General features: G+C 40.4%; 1 protein-coding gene across 2 annotated transcripts in view; it reads right to left on the reverse strand.

The window, feature by feature from the left end:
- Nucleotides 1-19067, reverse strand: part of LOC126545410 (low-density lipoprotein receptor-related protein 2-like) — a 109211-nt gene that overhangs the window by 26297 nt on the left and 63847 nt on the right. For both annotated transcript variants that reach the window (XM_050193256.3, XM_050193255.3), the window contains 7 exons: nucleotides 18816-18944; nucleotides 18588-18691; nucleotides 18263-18380; nucleotides 17063-17255; nucleotides 12048-12181; nucleotides 7667-7966; nucleotides 1618-1974 (listed from right to left, as the gene is read on the reverse strand). In XM_050193256.3, coding sequence (XP_050049213.1) covers nucleotides 1618-1974; nucleotides 7667-7966; nucleotides 12048-12181; nucleotides 17063-17255; nucleotides 18263-18380; nucleotides 18588-18691; nucleotides 18816-18944 — 1335 coding nt within the window. The remainder of the gene's footprint in view (nucleotides 1-1617; nucleotides 1975-7666; nucleotides 7967-12047; nucleotides 12182-17062; nucleotides 17256-18262; nucleotides 18381-18587; nucleotides 18692-18815; nucleotides 18945-19067) is intronic.

Genomic DNA, 19067 nt, shown 5'->3' on the forward strand with positions numbered 1-19067 from the left:
AAAGGATTGTAATAAATAATGAAGCTTCAGATCTCGCACTCACATCAGGTGCACCCCAAGGAAGTATTTTATGGCCACTGTTATTTAACCTGTACATAAATGATACAACAGACGGACTTAATTCTGCTTATACTTTATGCAGACACAAGTTTATTCCTCACTTCAACAGACAAGGAAGATTCAGTGTACAAAGCAAACACTGAGCCCACTAGATTAAATGCATGGAGCAAAGCAAACTGTCATTAATTACTACTAACAAAACCAAAGCACTGCTTTTTAGTCCACAAATCGTCAAGTAAACATTGAGGGTGCTTTAAACTTTGGCAATGCTTACCTTGATGTTGTTTCATCAGCCAAAACCCTTGGAGTTATATTTGAGCAACATCTAACATGGAATATTCATATTGATATGGACGCTATTAAACTCGCTTATGTTGCTGGCGTACTTACAAAGTTACGCTTCTTTCTTCCTCAGAATATTAAATTGCTCGTATAAAACTCCCTTTTTCTTTCACACATTACGTACAGTCATCTGGTTTGGGCTAAAACAACTCAGTCTAATTGAGCATTTTTTGTTGTGGAAGAAAGCACTGCATACAATAACTAACTTGAGGTTCGATGCTAACATTGAGCCTTTTTTTGCCTCTCTTAGAGTCAAGAAGGTGCACGACTTTTACAATTATTTATTACTAAAGAAGGTGGGAAGAGGAAAATCTCACTATTTTGAGAGATTGGCTTGTCTTACAAAATGTGATATGCCATACAATACACATAACCAAGAAATCTGCCACATTCCTGCCTCACAGACACAATATGGTGACCAAATGATCAGCTACAGATTGAGATTTCATCTAAATAAATAGCTAGTCTTGTCTTGGTTTTCATTTTTGTATATAATGTACTACATGCTCAATATGGGTTGCAACACGACAGTTCGTTTTTTTTTTTTGTTGTTGTTGTTGCGTTTTTTTTGGGGGGGGGGGGCAGCATGGCAGCACCTACACAAGAAAGTTGCTGGACACCGTTCAGATTACTGGTAGCACCCTGTTAGCAAGACAAATGGCACTTGTCACTTTATTAAAAAAACTGACTGGTGTGTGCTGTGCTGCGACTCATATTGAGCCCAATAGCACATGCTTTGTGCTACATAGTCGTCGTATAAATGCTGTTATCATGTTGCCAATGTGAATTTTTTGTTCAGGTGGTACAGACCCCATCAAGCCTATTTTGTGTTTTTTATCTATACTACTGACAACTGTGTCTTTATGTACTGTTGTCAAATAAACTGACTTTGACTTGACTATATTTTGGAGTGATCAACAGTGGCTGAAGAAATGTCGCTGAACACTTCAAGCCTTCATCTTCCTGAGAACTTTTCTCTCGGGTGGATTTCATGTTTTGCAGTAGCATAGGCACATGTGCAGCAATTGGTACAGCAGGTAGCAAATGCATCACATTGGTACAATTGGCACAGTTGTCCCATCCATTTACAGTGTTAAAGTTTGCTCAAAGAGTAGTCAGCCAACAAAGATCAATGGATTACACAGCCACACACAAACACACACAATGAATTACACCACATTCAAAAAGGAGGAAAAGAGGTGAAGAAATCCGCACCTGAAGATGCATCAGCAGCCAGTGCAGTGACTCTGGTGTTATTCAACGTTGCCACAGGAGTAACATTATAACCATCAATGCGGGCCCAATACAGTCGTTCACGGCTGGAAAATACTACTGCTTCTTCAGTTGAGAGAACATGAATTGAATCAAGGGGCATCTCACTGAATTCTGCTTGCAAGAGGAGGGGTGGCACAGTAGCATCTGACCCAACAGGGTAAACTACAGTCCTATGATTCTGGAGAAACACTAAGAGAGTGTCCGAGCCTCCAATAGGCAAGCATCTGTGGCCATTTTCTTCAGGAAGGCAGATTCCATTGCAAGGCACCGGTAAATGATGGCACGGGTGTCTTGAGGCTGCAGATTAACAAGTTATTTGCACCTTCTTTTGATGTTATACTAAGCATCTATACTTTACACAAAAGCTCATTACAGAATAATATACACTATTGTAACACTTCCTAGTGGAAACTCTGTACTCTTAAAGGGACCGTGAAAAGATTTTGACGATTTTGTACTAATGTACCGAGTCGTTAGGGCAGGTCCTTCTGATCATTAAGTGACACATTTAAGCACTTCGAGCAAAACGTGTAATTCATTGTAAGGTTTTAAAAATGTGCATCGCTACCGATCACAGCGGCGCCGCTCTCCTGAGTTTTCAGCAGCGCCATTACAATCTATGTAGCTCACGCATGTGACGTTAATTGGGCGAGCTGTACGTCGGCTGTCCAGATTGCATCATGGATAATTTTTCCGAATTTGTGGTGAACAAACGTTGTTTGTAATAGTTGGAAAGTTGGTTATTTTGTTTCCATAAAAAAGGCAACACAAAGAGAATACATGAAGACAACTTATCGCTGCACTCAAGCACTTTCGGCACACAGCAAGTGTCATCTGGTTGTGTTACAACGCACTCCATGTTGAAGCAAGCTGTGCCTTCAGTGTTGGTCTCAAGCTTTCTTTTCAGAAGCACCATGGATCGCCCTCGGAACATTGTGGGGGCTGTCAGTATCTAATCTACGCGTCTGCACCCGTTACTTCACAACGGAGCATTAGTACAACAATAGAAAGTTTTAGTGTGTCCGGTATTCCGGTAAACGCAGGCAGACTGAGCGTTTTGCAAGAGAAGCAGAGGCACAAACATGAGCAGCCTGCAGTGTGCAGCCCCCCGGTGGCACAGAACTCAACCAGACAAACACAGAGCTACTATAGCAGTAATCAAGTTTATTCTACTTTGCTGTTGGTGTAAATTTTCGGCGGCAGAATTATCATGAACACATTACCTTTTAACATTCTTTAAGGCCCTCTCACCAGGTCACAGAAAATTTCTGTTATATGCTGGAAGTTGTCTGTGCCCTTAAGGAGCGTTCTACCGCAAGGATTTTTCAAATTGGGTCATTAATAGCCAATGTAGAAATATTTCAGTGCCGCTAACCCATGACTTCAAGAGGCGAGCGTCACCGCTAACATAACACTCTCTCCACTAGCCCTGTCTAGCTTCCAGAAGTGAAATTCCTTCCCTGCATTCCCTGCATGACACATACATAACATGCCCCACCACCACTTTTCTTTTTCTCTCCATTTATTGCTGCGTGGCGCACACTTTCGCTGACGGTGTCGCGCATGAGCTATTGTGTTTGTCTCGTGCACTACACACAATTTTGTGCGTTGTGCAGGAGAGCATCTGACTAGAGGTACAAGTCAGTGCTACACTAACACTGAAGCAGATACAAGTGGACCACAGAGCATCATCGCGTACTAGAATACAGTAGAAAATGACGGTTTCACCGTCTGCACGTGCAATTGAACGACGCTAGATCAGCAGACGTAACGGAAGTACATCTCTCTTGCTACGGCACGAAGTAAAAAAAAAAACACGCAGACACTTGGTTTGTGTGTTTTATTATTTCTCGAAACTTTAATTCATCTAATGAAGCGACAGCTTGCACAAATAACAGATGTTCCCTTGAATAATTCTTAAGTCAATTGTCACTATGAGCAAAGTCACAGCACAGACATGTACGTAGGTGCACTTGCCCATATATGCCACTTCTCTGGCTGGGAACATGTCGCCCATGAGGAGAAGGGAAAACGGCATTTGGTCTGAAATTTCAGCTCTTTCTACAGCACGTAGCAATGTAATACTTAGCGGACACGATCGTTAGCGCACATTGTATGCACTCTACTTGCCAGCTCAAAATGGCCAGACCTAGTGAAGGGCCCCTTAAAATGTTTTACACTTGGTTACAGCGATATTAGCTCTGCGTTTGGCTGGTTATCCTCTGCCCCACCAGGTGACTGCACTGTGTAGGCCGCTCACATATACTGTACATATATCGCTACGTAACGTTATATCCCCTCTATCACAGTGGGTAGCTTGTGCCTCCGCCCATCAGTCAAAATGCCCAACTTATCTGCGTTTACCGGAATACCAGACATGCTTGGCGCGGCAAAGAACACTTGCAACACACGCTGCTTGGATTGCTCTCACTTGGAATCAAGGGCCCAGTGGCTAGCACAGAGGTTGAAGAGACTTCGCACGCTGGCTCTAAGACAGCGGAAGTAGACGACATGACGTCACATCATGACACACAGCCACTGAAGGCGGAGCTTAGCCCCAATCACTCTGTTAACGAGTTGAGGAGAAAAAACATGGCTAGGAAGAAGGGTAACTTGCAATCCTCCGTAACTCTCTTAATATGAGATGCTTCACTTGCATTATGGCACGAATGTTTTACTGTAGCTGTACCTTACACATGTACAAAATTTGTCCAAACCACATTAGGGACCCTTTAAGTATAAAATGCATGAAAAAATAAATTTTCATGCATTTTGATTACAAAAAAAGAAAGAAACATGCCACTTGCGATTACATATGAGATATCAGCAATACCATTCATACCACATACATTACACCTGCTTCATTCATGCTTACATTCATGCTTCATGCATTAATAATTTAGCCTTAACCCTTTCGTTACTACGTCTATTCAAATCTATTACTGGTGACCAACAATTTTAATCACCGATTTCAGCACGCCAAAACTGTTCCTTAGATACATAACATTATCTGGTAGGCAGCCAGAAAAAGGGCTTGCAGAAATAGTTCCTGCGGCAAAACTGACTTTTGACATAACTTTTGATAAATTAAGGCATTCACATTGTAGCAAAACTTTGTGTAGCTATTGCTATTTGGGACATATTATTATTATTATTATTTAATAATAATAATAATAATAATAATAATAATAATAATAATAATAATGAAGTGCCACTTGTGATCACGACATATTAGCATCAGAATTTATGATCGGAGTACCAGAAGTAAGTCGGAGGACAATGTTACACTGCCATGTTTGCAATTTTCCAGTTCTAAAGGGCAATGATAATTGGACGAAAAAGTTGGCAGCTGTTGAACATGCAAACAGGGATCATGAAAAAGTTGGCATGCTGAACATGCAGAACTGGGCATTTCAAGATGTTTATAACAGTTGCAGTTTCAGAGAAGTACCAACTTTGGCCAGTTTTAAAACTGAGCTCGTTCAAACTACTGGGACTTGACAGAGAAAATGGCAAAGACTTTTCAACTCGAAAACTAGTACCAGAACTTCAACACCAACCCAGCAAAATGCAGAAGAGGTGAAGCTACAAGCTGTGCTATCTGGAGTATAACGAAAAAAAATTGCTGCAAGAAATGCAGTCTACCTTTGCCTCATGAAGTTGAACATTATCCTTGCGCAGTACAGCATCGGAAAGATGAACCTTTTTGTGTTTTGGACCCGAAGAACAGTTGAGTGCCAATTGTTTTTATGAAAGTGCTTTTGGTACATTTATGACCAAAATGTAAATTTTCAATTCCTTACAACATTTTTTTTTGTATACAGTATATGAATATTGTCGCTTTTCATTTTTTTTAGGTGGCCACATAAACGTCAGCTCAGTAAATATTTCTTTATTTATTAAAGATGTATTTATTGCAACATATGTACTTGGTAACATGAATTAATTTTCTATAATTTATAATGCTGCATTACATAATATATAATGTTGCCGGTGGCAATAAAAATATGTTTTGTCTATGAAAATTGAATTTTTCTCGTGGTAAGGAAAGAGTTAAAGGGACCCTGAAATGATTTTGACGATTGTGTACAAATGTGCCGAGTCGCTAGGGCAATTCTTTCTGACTGTTGAGAAAGATTTAAGCACTCTGCATAAAGCATGTAATTTATCATAAGGTTTTAAAAATGTACATTACTACCAATCACAGCAGCTCCTCTCCCAAGTTTTTAGCCACCCCTTCCCACGCCACGTAGAGTGGGTGAGTGATGTCACTTGGGTGAGCGATCCGATTGACTACCTATGTTATGTCATCAGGAATGCTTGAAACATACCGCAACATTAAGCTTAGCTTTAATAGCATATGCATGCATATTAATTTCTGTGCCCATAAAGGTAAGTACACAAATGCAATAAATCTAGATGTTTTTCAAACAAAACTTAAAAACTGCTCAAAACGAAAAATTTTATTCCTAACAATTTGCTCGCAGTTACCTGTTCTGCTAGTTTGTTCAGTGCAATGACTCTAAAATCCCAACAATGTAACCAACCATCCTTTTCAGATTTTGTGTAATGTGGTACCATTGGGTAAGTACATTAACATTAAAGGGGCCCTGACAACCCCTTGGACTTGGAGAAAGAAATACAGTATGTGGATAGCATACACTACTGTGAACATCTCAGCCAAATTTCGCAGTTGTGCACGGTACATGGAGCTTGCAAGCAGAGCGTGAAGCCACCTTTTTCTCAAATGCTCTCTTTTCAACAAGCGCCTGCTCCTCACTCTTTTCTGAATATTTTATTTTCTAATATACCAGATTCCCATATGCGCATCCTATTGGCCAATACCTGACATCAATCAAGAAGGGTGTTTGGATCAGTGTGCTTCTTCCTGCTGTTACTGTGTATATTTATTGACACAGTTTCAGAAACAAAATCTAAGAAAAATAAACAAATAAGCAAAATCTACTTTCAAATTTTGATAATTACGTACTGCCAAAAGAAGCCAACTATCGTCCGCTAACGCTCGGCTGCAGCCGCCCGCATAGCAATTAAACTTTGGCCACCCTGCTTATCGGTGTCGCAGCCGTTGGGTATAGCTAATTTCAACTAGTTTTGAACACTCAACTAGCCTATAACCACGAAAAACTTAAGGCCAGACCACACACACACTTGCCAGCGCGCGCTCACTCCTGGCCACTCCTGGTTAGATGCCTTTGCAGACTTCGCCTAGTATTTAGCTGTTGATAGCACTTCTAAATGCACAGGCTGGATGTGGCTACTATCTGTCTGTCAAGCTGGTCCGCACCAAATAACATGGCCAGACTGGAGCATATGAGCGTGAGCGCGCACTCAAGCCCTGTCATGCACAAAGCAAACGCTGCACATACGCACTACAGCTGCATGTAGCTGCGGTCTATTACGTAGCATAGATACCACGGCCACTGCGGGATGCCGCAACGAGTTTGCTGACCGAGCATACTGCAGCTTGCTGAGGGCAACCGCGTTTGGCATGTCATAGGCACCAAAATCGTACTAGGTAGTGGCATCTGTATGCAAATTTAAACTGTGCGCCACAGTGACATCCAGTAGGCAGAGCATTGCGGGCACGCTCCGCTACGCCCTAGCCTTCGCAATACAAGTCATTAAAGAAGGAGCGATGCACCGCGTAGAGAATGTTTGATTGCCAATAACTCTGCTTCAGGTGAATGCTTTGAACTACTTTTGCAGCGACCTACTTTTGCAGCAAAGCATTTCTGAAATAGTTTCTTAACTTCAAATGCATTTGGAAACTTTGATAAGAAGTGGTTCAGGGCCCCTTTAACAGTCCCACCAGAGTTAAGAAGTCATTTATACTGGAACACAATGCATGGACAAAAAACAAGTGCACAACACACCTTTTAAAAGACTGCATTGAATATCTTTTACTCTACACAGTGGGAAAACTCATTAAGTATCAAGATAGACTAATTTTTATGCAAACTACACTCACCAGAATGTTCCAGAATGTCATCAGCACTAGTATGCTTCAAGTAGCTCAATGGCTGTGTGCTGTTCCAAACTAGATATGGTGCATTATGAGAGCCATAGATGATCGAGTACAAGCTACCATTTCCAGGGCTGTACAACAACTTCTCCCCATCAGCAGTAAATACCAAGTGGTCTTGGCTGCCACCACGGGCAAGAAATACTTCAGAAAAATTAGCTGAAGTGCCATAGCTGATGCACATAACAGCACCCCTGTTTATGTCACTCCAACACACTTCTTCTCGCAAAGGGTTCACGTCAAAACCTGTAAAGAGGGACAAAGTGCTTTATTGCTCAGAACAAGACGAAGTTTATGCCACAAATCATCTGTAAAATCCAATACAATAATAATAAAATAATTGTCTATCAAGAAACAAAATGCAATAGCAAACATGTACAAAGTATCACATCTAAAGATCTGCAATTTATAGGTACAAATCAATGACAAAATCCACTCCAGCTACATTAGAATTGCCATTTTCATAACGTGCTTGGTTAAGACACTTATTCATAACACAAAGCTTACCCCCAAACTGTGCCCTAATCCACAAACAGCAGCCATGTACTCCAGTGTCATGGTAGTACTTGTTCAATACATGGGTTCTGGGGCACATATAATAAAGTAAGAGAGATTAAAAAAGCACGATGCCTTGTTTGAAGCAGTTACTGGAAGAGAGACTTTGAAATATTACCGCTTATAAGCCACTGTGCATTCATAATCTGATGATCATAAGTGCCTTTTCACACAGTATGGTACGTAACTACTCATGACATAAGAACAGGTCAATAACTGAACCAGCCTAGCCAAATCTGGCAATAAAGTTGCTGGACACATTTTTAACACTATTTAAAGGGCCGCTCACCAGGCATGTTATACTCTGGAAGTTGTTATGTACCCGCCGTGGTTGCTTAGTGGCTATGGTGTTAGGCTGCTGAGCACGAGGTCGCGGGATCGAATCCTGGCCACGGCGGCCGTATTTCTATGGGGGCAAAATGTGAAGACACCCGTGTACTTATATTTAGGTGCACGTTAAAGAACCCCAGGTGGTCCATATCTCCGGAGTCTCCCACTAGCATGCCTCATAATCAGATTGTGGTTTTGGCACGTAAAACCCCAGAATTTAAGTTATGTGCTTTCTAGGGAGTGCTCTACTGCAAGAATTTTTCAAATTGGTTCTTTAATAGCTGAGATAGAAATATGTTCCTGTGTGTTTTGTGTACTACGCAGACAAACAGCAGTGGAGCACACAAGGTAATGTTTAACATTAATTCACCACTCTCATGTTGGACTAAACGTTGAAGAAATTAAACATTCGCCGCCAACATCAGTGCTAATTATCGTCAATCAAAGCAAACAGCACAGAAAGCTTCACTTGACATCTATTTCCACAATGCTTGGGAGCTGCATAATTTTTTTCTTTTTCTAACTTTTTTTGGCTTGTGGCGCACTTCCACTGACCAACTCGCGCGCGAGCTGTTGCATGTCTCATTTCGTGCAGCAGCCGATTTTGCAAGCTGTGCACAAAGACACCGGACTAGCGGTATAAGTCAGTGCTGCATGAACACTGAGGCAGACACAAGCGGATCACAGAGCATGATGGCGTGCTGGAACATGGTAGAAAATTGCATGGTTTTGCTCTCTGAGTGCATGACTGCACGACATGGGAACAAGCAGACAAAACATAAGTACATCTTTCTTGCTAGGGCACAAAGTAAAACAAAGACGCGCAGACATTTGGTTTGTAGGTTTTATTATTTCTCTAAACTTTAATTCACCTAACGAAGCAACACATCAAACAAATAACTGTTGTTGTCGTCAATAATTCTCGAAGTCACATGTCACTATGAAAGACGTCACAGCACTGCCAATGTACGGTGTACATAGACTCTTTGGCTGAGAGAGCGGTGCCCACAAGGAGAAAGGCAAGTGGCATTTCGTTTAAAATTTAAATTCTTTTTGCGGCGCATAGGGATGTAAGACTTAGCAGATATGATCGTTAGCACGCACTGTATGCACTGCGCTTGTCAGGTAAATGCTGCAATAGCTTCTGGCTAACATTTTAGCACAAGAACAGATCTTCTGAAAGGAGAAACTGGTTTCTTTCACTGAACTTCATTAACTTACCACTCAACAGGAGGCACAAACAAATATGACCCTAGATTATTACTTCAACATAGAAATGCTGAAAGAAAAGACACTTCCACACATTTGAATTGTTTGAAGAAGTTAATGGCAAACTTTATGTGTTTACTGATACATGTCTGGCAGATGAAATCCCATGAACTTGGAAAACAACTACATTGAGAAACTGCTGCAGATGAAAGCAGTCTCACGAAAGTTACAGGAGAATCATACATGAACCAGATGTCTGCACTGACATGAAAAAAAAAAAAAAAAAAAACTAGTTTTATGGAATTTCATAAATAAACAGCCAGACCACAATCCGTAACCCTTCTGCTGTCTCATTACGGCCACCACCGATAAAAATATTGATACCTATTAGCCTCGTGCGCGACCGATGGTGGCGTTGCGAACGGCTCTCCAATGATGTCAGTCATGGGACCCTCCTCTGTCGTCTGCTACACTCCAGCTAGAATAGCTTCCTTTTCATGCATTTTCTCGCGCTCTGACTGAGCCTTGAGTAGCATGGCGCTGCCCAATTACTGTCTTATTTTTTTCTAGTTTTATTTCTATAAATGACAGCATTAGGAAGACAACAAATGTTGCATGTTAAATGTATCTTCTATATCACCATTCAATGTGGTAGCCCAGTGGCTATGGCATTGCGCTGCTAAGCTTGAGGTCGCTCATTGGATCCCGGCCACAGCAGCCACATTTCGATGGGGGCAAAATGCGAAAGCACTCACATATAAATTAGGGTGCACATTAAACAAAAGGTAGTTGGAATGAATCCAGCATCCTTCAGTACAGTGCATATCATAAATATATGGTTGTTTTGGTACGTAAATTCCCAGAATATAATTTCTTTAATTAAAAAAAAGTTATATAACCACAGTCCTCGAGGGCAGGGAAACATTGTGACTAGGTCATAAACCATTGTGCCGAGCGAATACCGTAATTACATGAATCTAATGCGCACTTTTTTTTCGATAAAATGGGTCCAAAAATTGCGTGTACGTTAGAATCGAGTACAACCCTAAATCTGCGTTACCATATCATCATCAGCATTTCAAAATGGCTGCCTCATACGCGCTTCGAGCCTAGCTGCCGTAGCTTCCTCCATGCGCTGTAGTACGTGTTGCAGCGTCCGTCTTCCCATTTTGTGCATTTGTGCTATCAGCATGGAAGTGCCGACTGCAAAAACATGCCGACTTCATCACGATGCTGTAATTAAAAGGAAAGTGATCACGTGTGCACAGACGGACGGAAATTGGGCTGCGTCACGAACGTTCGGAGTTCCCGAGACTTGCGTGCGGGACTTGCGCAAACAGGACATGCATTCTACCACGGCGGCTGCTACGTACGGCGGGGCCACGCTGCGCCTATCTTGACAGTGATCTGCGATGGAGTGCCTACGCATCTAGGCACACTGCGCTGTGCTCTCGTCACTTAGTGTTGAAGCAAGAGGCCGCACAAAGGTCAATTCGCTCCATGATTCACTCGCTCCTGCTACCACTGATAAAGAGTTTCCGCAGTCATTGCGCGAGACGTGTTCGTGTTTCTTTGTGTGCGCGGGACAGTATGCTTGTCAATTTAGTAATGGAACGTTTAAAAGTTTATACGGCCTATAAAACAACTATCCTTACTTTTTGTATAGCTGTCTACCAATTTGCTATCGCAATCGATGCTTCGCCTTTTGGGCAAAACTGCGACTTCTTTTATTTATCACAACTTTAGTGCATTGGGAGTAAATGTTCGTTGTATTTCTGTATGAAAGAATGAGGTGCACGGTACTGTAAATAACTTTTATTTTTTTAGGCCATGGCAAATGGGTGCGCGTTACAATCGAGGGCGTTTCCCCCCCCCCCCCTTTTTTTTGTCACGGAAAACGGGTGCACGCTACAATCGAGGGCGCGTTAGAATCAAGTAAATACGGTAAATGAGAGCTTACACAGCTTTGGAAGTGAAGCACATTATACAATATACAATTTACAATTTTTTGCATTCTATTCATGCAAATACAGTACAAGCCATAAATGTGAAGTGAAATTTCTGAGGACCATGTGCTGGCATGAGAAGCACATCTTGTTGTAGAAAGTAAAAGCCAGCTAGCCATTCCGGAAAACAGCATACAGGCTTTTACGTTATTAGTGAGAGGGTGTGCATTCAGGCTTACAAGTATTCCTTCCCCAAAGTAAAGGGCAGTTTAAATTGTGACAAGTACCTTTCATTGCAGCATTTTTAGGGCAGGTCCATGTATGCAATGCCCATGTAACAGAGCCATTCAGGTGTGCAGCTTTAACAGTCATCAGGTCCTGGTCAGCAGACGAACGCTCTCGTTCCATCCACAAAACAAGTCTACAAGCAGAGTAAACAATTACGGTGCATATTCCAAAGTTAAAAATAAATGATTTATTACCAAGTAAAATTCTGTCATAGCTTTAAATATAAAACTGTCCTGCTACCAATGACTGTCTTGGAGAATTCTGCTGAGTGAAAGAACCGTAATATTTGAGCATACTAGCGTGTTCCCCTCCTTTTATTGCAGGCATATTGGAAGGGATACAAAGGCACTGAAAATTTTCAGAATAACTGTGCATTGCACACATAGATTACAGAAAATTCCTGCACTGACTAGCCCTTGAAATTGTCTTGTTGCACAAGAGTGAACAGCAGCTACTGCTTTGTTTTTTTTTTGTTTGTTTGTTTTTCCCGGACATTTCAAGAAATGCCCACGAAGAGAGGCCAAATGAGACAATCTGTCTCCTGATTGGGCCTACTCTTCAGCTGCACTTCGGACAGGTATAGCAAAGCAGAACACAAAACAAACAATACACTACGTACAGAGAAGATTAGGTGCACCACCATCAACAAAATAATCAAGCGCACAAATCATAAGTCATACACAATGTATGTGTTAGTTATACATCAATATGGGTCAAACATATAACACATTTACATAAAAACAAGCCATTAGCAAAATACAACGAAATATTTCTAAATGTGGCAATGCGGATTCGTACTTAATTTAATACACATATGGTACGAGACATCGCATTGTAGTTTCGGTTCTATGTACATGCGGACACGTGCGTAATTTTATTCTTGAAATGAAGTATATTAGTGGTTTCTTTTGCCTATTCTATGATTTCAGGATGTTTATTACATAGTGCAATAATTTGGTTATTTATTGACTGCATTCCATAGTTGGTGCAACATATTGGCCCGATCAGTGCTAGAACACGCAGATTATGTGATGTATTTCTATTCAAGAACGTACAAGTAAACAGTTCGGAATCTTGGTTTATTTTCCGAAATACTAGCGCTGCTAGTTGATATTTGTAGCAATCCAAAAACGGCATCACATAATGCGCACGAAACAATGACACAATGTTTTGGGTTGGGTAATTTAGTAGAACTAGAGCACACTTTTGCAAGGAAAACAGCTTGTCAGCGTCCGTTTTGTTACAGGTTCCCCAGACAAAAATGCGATACATAAGTTGGGAATGAATAAGGGAAAAGTATAGCTGTCTTTTAACCCTACCCAGAATAAGATGATGTAAGCACCGAATTAGGCTGATAGACCTTGATATTTTAACTCGAACGTTATCTACATGGTCATACCAACTCGGATCATTTTGGAAACATACCCCAAAAAACTGATGCGAGTGCGTCTGTGTGATGCTTTCATTATTAAATTGCGAAGAACCATTGTAATCTGTTGGCTTATTTTTCGACTGAAAGAGCATAAATTTGGTTTCCTTTACGTTTATTTCTAACTGATTGACTATAAGCCATGCTTTTAATTGGTGTAACAAGCAGTTTGATTTTTGCTCAATGTCATGTAAATTTACACTAGAAAAAAATATGTTTGTATCGCCTGCATACATTACAAGGTGAGGAGTGAAATCAATATTTACTATGTCGTTTATGTATAAAATAAAGAGCAAAGGGCCGAGGATTGACCCTTGAGGTACACCATACTATATTGATAATACATAAGTCAGATTTAATATCATGAATCCTTGCATACTGTTTTCTATTGCTAAGGTAACTTTTCATTAGAGCAAGTGCAGTTTCTCATATACCATACATTTCAAGCTTCCTAATCAAAATACCATGCTTTATGGAATCACACAATTTGCGGAAATCAAGAAAGATCCCCGCAGTGTAAAGCTTTTCTTCAATGTTATTAAGTATGTGATCCTTAATGTGCAGTAGTGCTGTCTGCATCGATCTACCAAACTGGAATCCATGCTGTTGTTCACAAATGACATTTTTTTTTAATGAAGGAATATAGTCTCTGACATATTAAGCGTTCAGCAACTTTAGAAAAAATACGCAGTATGGATATTGGACTGTAATTATTTCATTCATTTTTATTTCCTCCTCTGAAAATTACGGTTACACAGGCTATTTTCATGTCATCTGGAAAAATACCCGCCAGAAGATCTGATTACAAATGTGAGTAATGGCTCCGTAATCGAATCAATAACAGCCTAAATAGGAGCAGTAGTAATACCATCATTGCCTGGAGAACTTTTCTTCAGTGAGCCTATAACAGATGCCACTTCGAGTTCCATCTTTCCCTATACTGTCTAGACATCTTTGCCAAGACCATCTTTGCCATATTACCTAATGAACCGGCATTCAGAAAATGCAATTTAAACTTATCTACAAATGACTTGCCACTGTAGTGAACATCACATATATGTAAGTCCACGGGGATGGTAGCTTTCTTCCGACCTATCACATCGTTAACTGAATCCCGAAGTAATCTTGAGTTATCCATCATTTTGGAAACTTATAGGCATAAAAATCTGCTTTTGCCTTCTTTAGGTCTTTGTTCAATTTGTTTCTAAATGTTTTATATTCTAAAAGGTCTCCTGGTTCCTTAGTGTAAAAAAAATGCTCGAACAGTTTATTTTTCATCTTTATTCGCTTTAGGAGCGCTGCTGTAACCCATTCTTTTTTTGCTTTCTTATGTTTTTTTTTTACTACTGCATATGAAAACGCAATTTTGTAATTGCAAGCAATTTTTTCTATAAACAAATTGTATGCCTTCGAGGGGTCAGTTTCCTGATATATGTCATCCCACTTGCAGTCAAACATTAACGAATAAAAGTGATGAATGTATCGTTGATATCTCTTCGCATATAATTTGGTGGGTCGTGTCGTTTAGGCATTTTCAGTAGTGCAAATAATGGTAAGTGATCACCTACAGCAGATGAAAATACTCCAGTTGAAACAGTTTCAGGCAACAAATTTGTGAAACAGACATCTATAAGTGTTTCTGACGTCCAAGTTATTCTAGTGGGAGCATTAATAATATTTTCACAGCCATACAAAAGCATTATTTCTAACAGTTTTAACTGAGAGGGGCTATGTTTAGAAATATCCATGTTTAGGTCACCAAAGCCACTGTAAACCATTTGTTAGAAGTCACACGTTCAAGAAGAGTTTCTATATGTTCAAGAAATACATCAGTATTGCCATCAGGGGGTCGGTATGCAAGTATGATTGCGATGTTACAGTGTATTACACTAACTACCTCATAATCACTGCATACCATGCAACCATCAGGCCAAGTTTCATAAGCAAAGGCTTCGTTTAATATACAGCGACACACCGCCGCCACGTTTTCCACTCCGAAAGACAGATACATTGTTGTACCCTTCGAGGTTAAGTACCTCAGCATTAGAAGAGAACCAAGTTTAGCTGAAACCCATAATGTCAAAATGAAAGCACAAATGTACTGATTCACTTTCGATTTCCTCACCCTTATTCCTCATACTCTGCGCTTGAGGTGATATAAGGAAAAATTGTGTTCAGAAAGGAAATCAGCGCTTTTTGTTAATTTAGTAAAAGATTTGGCATTGTAATACAAGGAATTGTTCATAAGAAAATAATTAATAAAAAGTCACTTAGGAAGAGCTTCACACCATTTTGATTAGGTCTTGTTCAGATGAAATTCTGATCGAATGTGCTTCGGGTTCCTTTCTGACAAAGATCCTTCCATCGGATGACCAGACAAATTTGGAACTTAGTTCACTGGCCTTGTTCTTTGCCATCCAAAGAAGTGTCTTGTTTAAGGCAGTCAGGTTATCGAAAATCTGAATGCTATCATTTCCTCTCCTTAGTTCGTCACGTTTCGCAATCCATACGGCTTTCACAGATAGCCGAGCAAATCTCATCAATATAACCAGGGCTTTTCCCTGATGTGACAGCAATCTGTGCACGTGCTCAATGTCACAGTGAGACAGGGAAGGCAGCTCAAGCTTCTTGGCAATGTCATTAACTTTTGACAGGACATCATCTTTTTCAGTGGTGGACACGCCATGAATTAGAGATTTAGGCGGTGGCTGTATAACTGAAGATCATGTAGGTCCTGGTTTAGCCTGATTTCTTTTCTGTCATGATTTCTTTCAACTATGTCTATTCTTTTGCAAAGGCTTTCAATCTCCTTGCAATCTCTGTTCCACTGATTTCTAGAAGCTTGTCATGCGTATCCGACATGTGCTGAACCGATTGCTCAATGCTGTTCACAGTCTGTTTTAATGCCGAAAGGTGGTCAATCTTTACGACCAGATCAGCCAGCCTCTTGTTTAACATTTCTGTCAGTTGTCTGGTCAGGTTTTCAGGCAAAACCGAGTGATCAGTGTTATGGCTGTTACAGACTAGCGGCATGCGGCAGCTCTGACATTTTATCGTTTTCTTAGCTTCTTCACTTTTCTTTCTGTAGGCGCGTTCACTTATTCCAATGCAGTCTTCAACGTGATAACATTGATGGCATTCAGCACATGTAATGAAATCCTCGCCTTCAGAGAAACATTGATTACAAGTCTCACAAGTTATAACAGTCATCTTCAAGAACTGCAGACAATGTAAACACTGTAAAGGGCAGCAGTAGCAGCAGGAAAATCTTTGTACCTTCATTGTACCTTCCAGACAAGCACCACTATCAACAGTGCCTGAACAAGGGATGTTGCTAAAGCCAGCATCTCTTGTTCAAAGGACTGTTGATCACTGTCTCCATCTTCCTGTGAACCTCTGTGTTGTTGGGCATCACTATGATGCACGAAACATCAAATTCTTAAGGAAAATAATATCAGTGAAAAGCCCAAACAAGAACAGTCTCCTTGAGCCAGCACCTGGTGTCCAAACAGTGCCAAAGGTTCTGTGGTAGTCACTGGTGTAACGAATACTCAGTGCACAAATTAGTAAGGAGGATCCACCAACCTGTTTGCAGCATCCACTGCAAGACCACTGACATGTCGCACAGAATCCCAGATGAGATTGCTGCAGTACCGGCCGCCTGTTGCACACACCGAGATCTGGCTGCGAATTTCGCTGTTGAGCTGCACAGAGTTTCCTACGTACAGGTTGCCAGATAAGCAGTCGAGCGATAGTGCAGTCAACTTCACCAAGGATCCTGGCAGAATAAAAGCAGAGAAATGAAGTGGACAGCTTTCTTGATGTAGTGTTATAGCTGCCAATCTGTGAACTTTGAAATGTGTCAAAATCTTGTGGACAAAGCATTGAGGGGGGGCAGTAACATGCACTTTTAATAAGTTTGCCCACAGCACCCAACGTTTATAGGACACATATGCACTTTATTAATGATTTACTTTTAGGCATAGAACAGAAACTTGGAACTGCAGAGACTGACAAGCAACACAATGTTTTTAGGTTGAAGTGGCTTTTTCAAAGAGTTTGCTATTGGCAATTTCACCTGTTCAGGAACTTGCCTGAATAAGCTTGCTTGAAGAAAGTCCTCTAAAGCCCTTTTTTATAATCAGAAGACATTTTAAAAGTGTGCTCGGAGACTTATGAGGGAAAATCTTTGCAAAGAGAATTTATTTCCGTAAAACTTGATCAAACATCAGTAAAATTGCAGAACGAGCCTGACTTCGTAAACTCTGAAAAATTCAGAAGAGTTGGCAGGTATGTAGCATGTAATTCTAAACATTGTGATCGTGCAATTTCAATGCATGATCAAACTTTCGATGCAATTTACCTATGCCATATTACTACCACCAACACAGCTGTGTCATCAGTTTTACTCTAACCGAGAAAGTCGACATCATTGAAAATAGCAGCAAAGATCAAACTGTGTGGGACTTTACATCACAAGTTTATGCTCTGGAAAACATTGTGAATGGGGAGTGCTCCCAGTTGATCCTAAGCCAGCAGTAGCACTTTTTATTTAAAGAGAACACCAAGGCTAGGCAAAGTTACTCAACCAATGTGCAGCCTCTATGGCCACAGTCATGCTCACTTCCTTGATCTCTGCTGAAAAACTAGTTTGTGTCTATCACCACAGCACATTACACTGTCAAGATTGCTAGGAGCTAATAAACATCATGTATATGTCAATTTAGTTTTCAGTTACATTGAAGATTATTAGAGGACTAGTATAAAGAGTTGAGAAAATCTTACCAAATTCTGCAAATATTTCTGTGGTGTAGGTCTTGAGCATGTGCCTTTTTATCGTCCTCCCTTCAATCCAGTACAAAATTTCATTTTGGCTATCATAGGTTAGGGCAAATGCAGTTGCCTGCAAAAAAATTTAAGAATCAACAAGCATCTGTTGAATGCATTAGGGCTAGAAGTCAGAAAGCAATTCCAAAAACATTTTAGCACAGAAAAAAGTGTAGGGGAGGAGGATGAGAAAGTATATGTCAAGCTTCATGAAGTGTTCCACATCAACTTTGGTAGTTGCTAGCATTTTTGCAGTGTTAGTGCATAAAATAATACAGCTTACGTGCAGCTTCACAGGAGGATAAATCCACCGGGAAGGATCACTTGCGAGGGCAAAATAAACAATGTTTGTGTTCTTTGTTTGATAAAGAACCAGAGGTCCATGATCTGTAAAAAGAAATGATAGCATAAGACAATAATTTTTTTAATTCGCTAGATTGGAACTGTGCACTTAATAGACAATTCAGCCATTCCATCAGCACAATACAATAAACAATGTACATAATTTTACCTTCACAAGTTCGCTTGTCAGGACCAAGTTGCAGGCCATATGGACACATACACAATGGCTGACCATTTCCCAGAACACACAGGTGACTGCAGAAGCCATTCTTGTAGGCACAATAATTTGTTGTATTGTCTAGGGCAAAACATTTCACTTAGTTCACAGAAAACCCAACTGAACAAGTCATACAAAAAAAAAAAAAACATGGCTACAAGTTAATTGTTTCTTCTCAAAGTTATGTCAGCTCTACTTTTACTA

The sequence above is a fragment of the Dermacentor andersoni genome, chromosome 1 (genome assembly GCF_023375885.2).
Source record: "Dermacentor andersoni chromosome 1, qqDerAnde1_hic_scaffold, whole genome shotgun sequence".
In the NCBI taxonomy this organism is placed as follows: Eukaryota; Metazoa; Arthropoda; class Arachnida; order Ixodida; family Ixodidae; genus Dermacentor; species Dermacentor andersoni.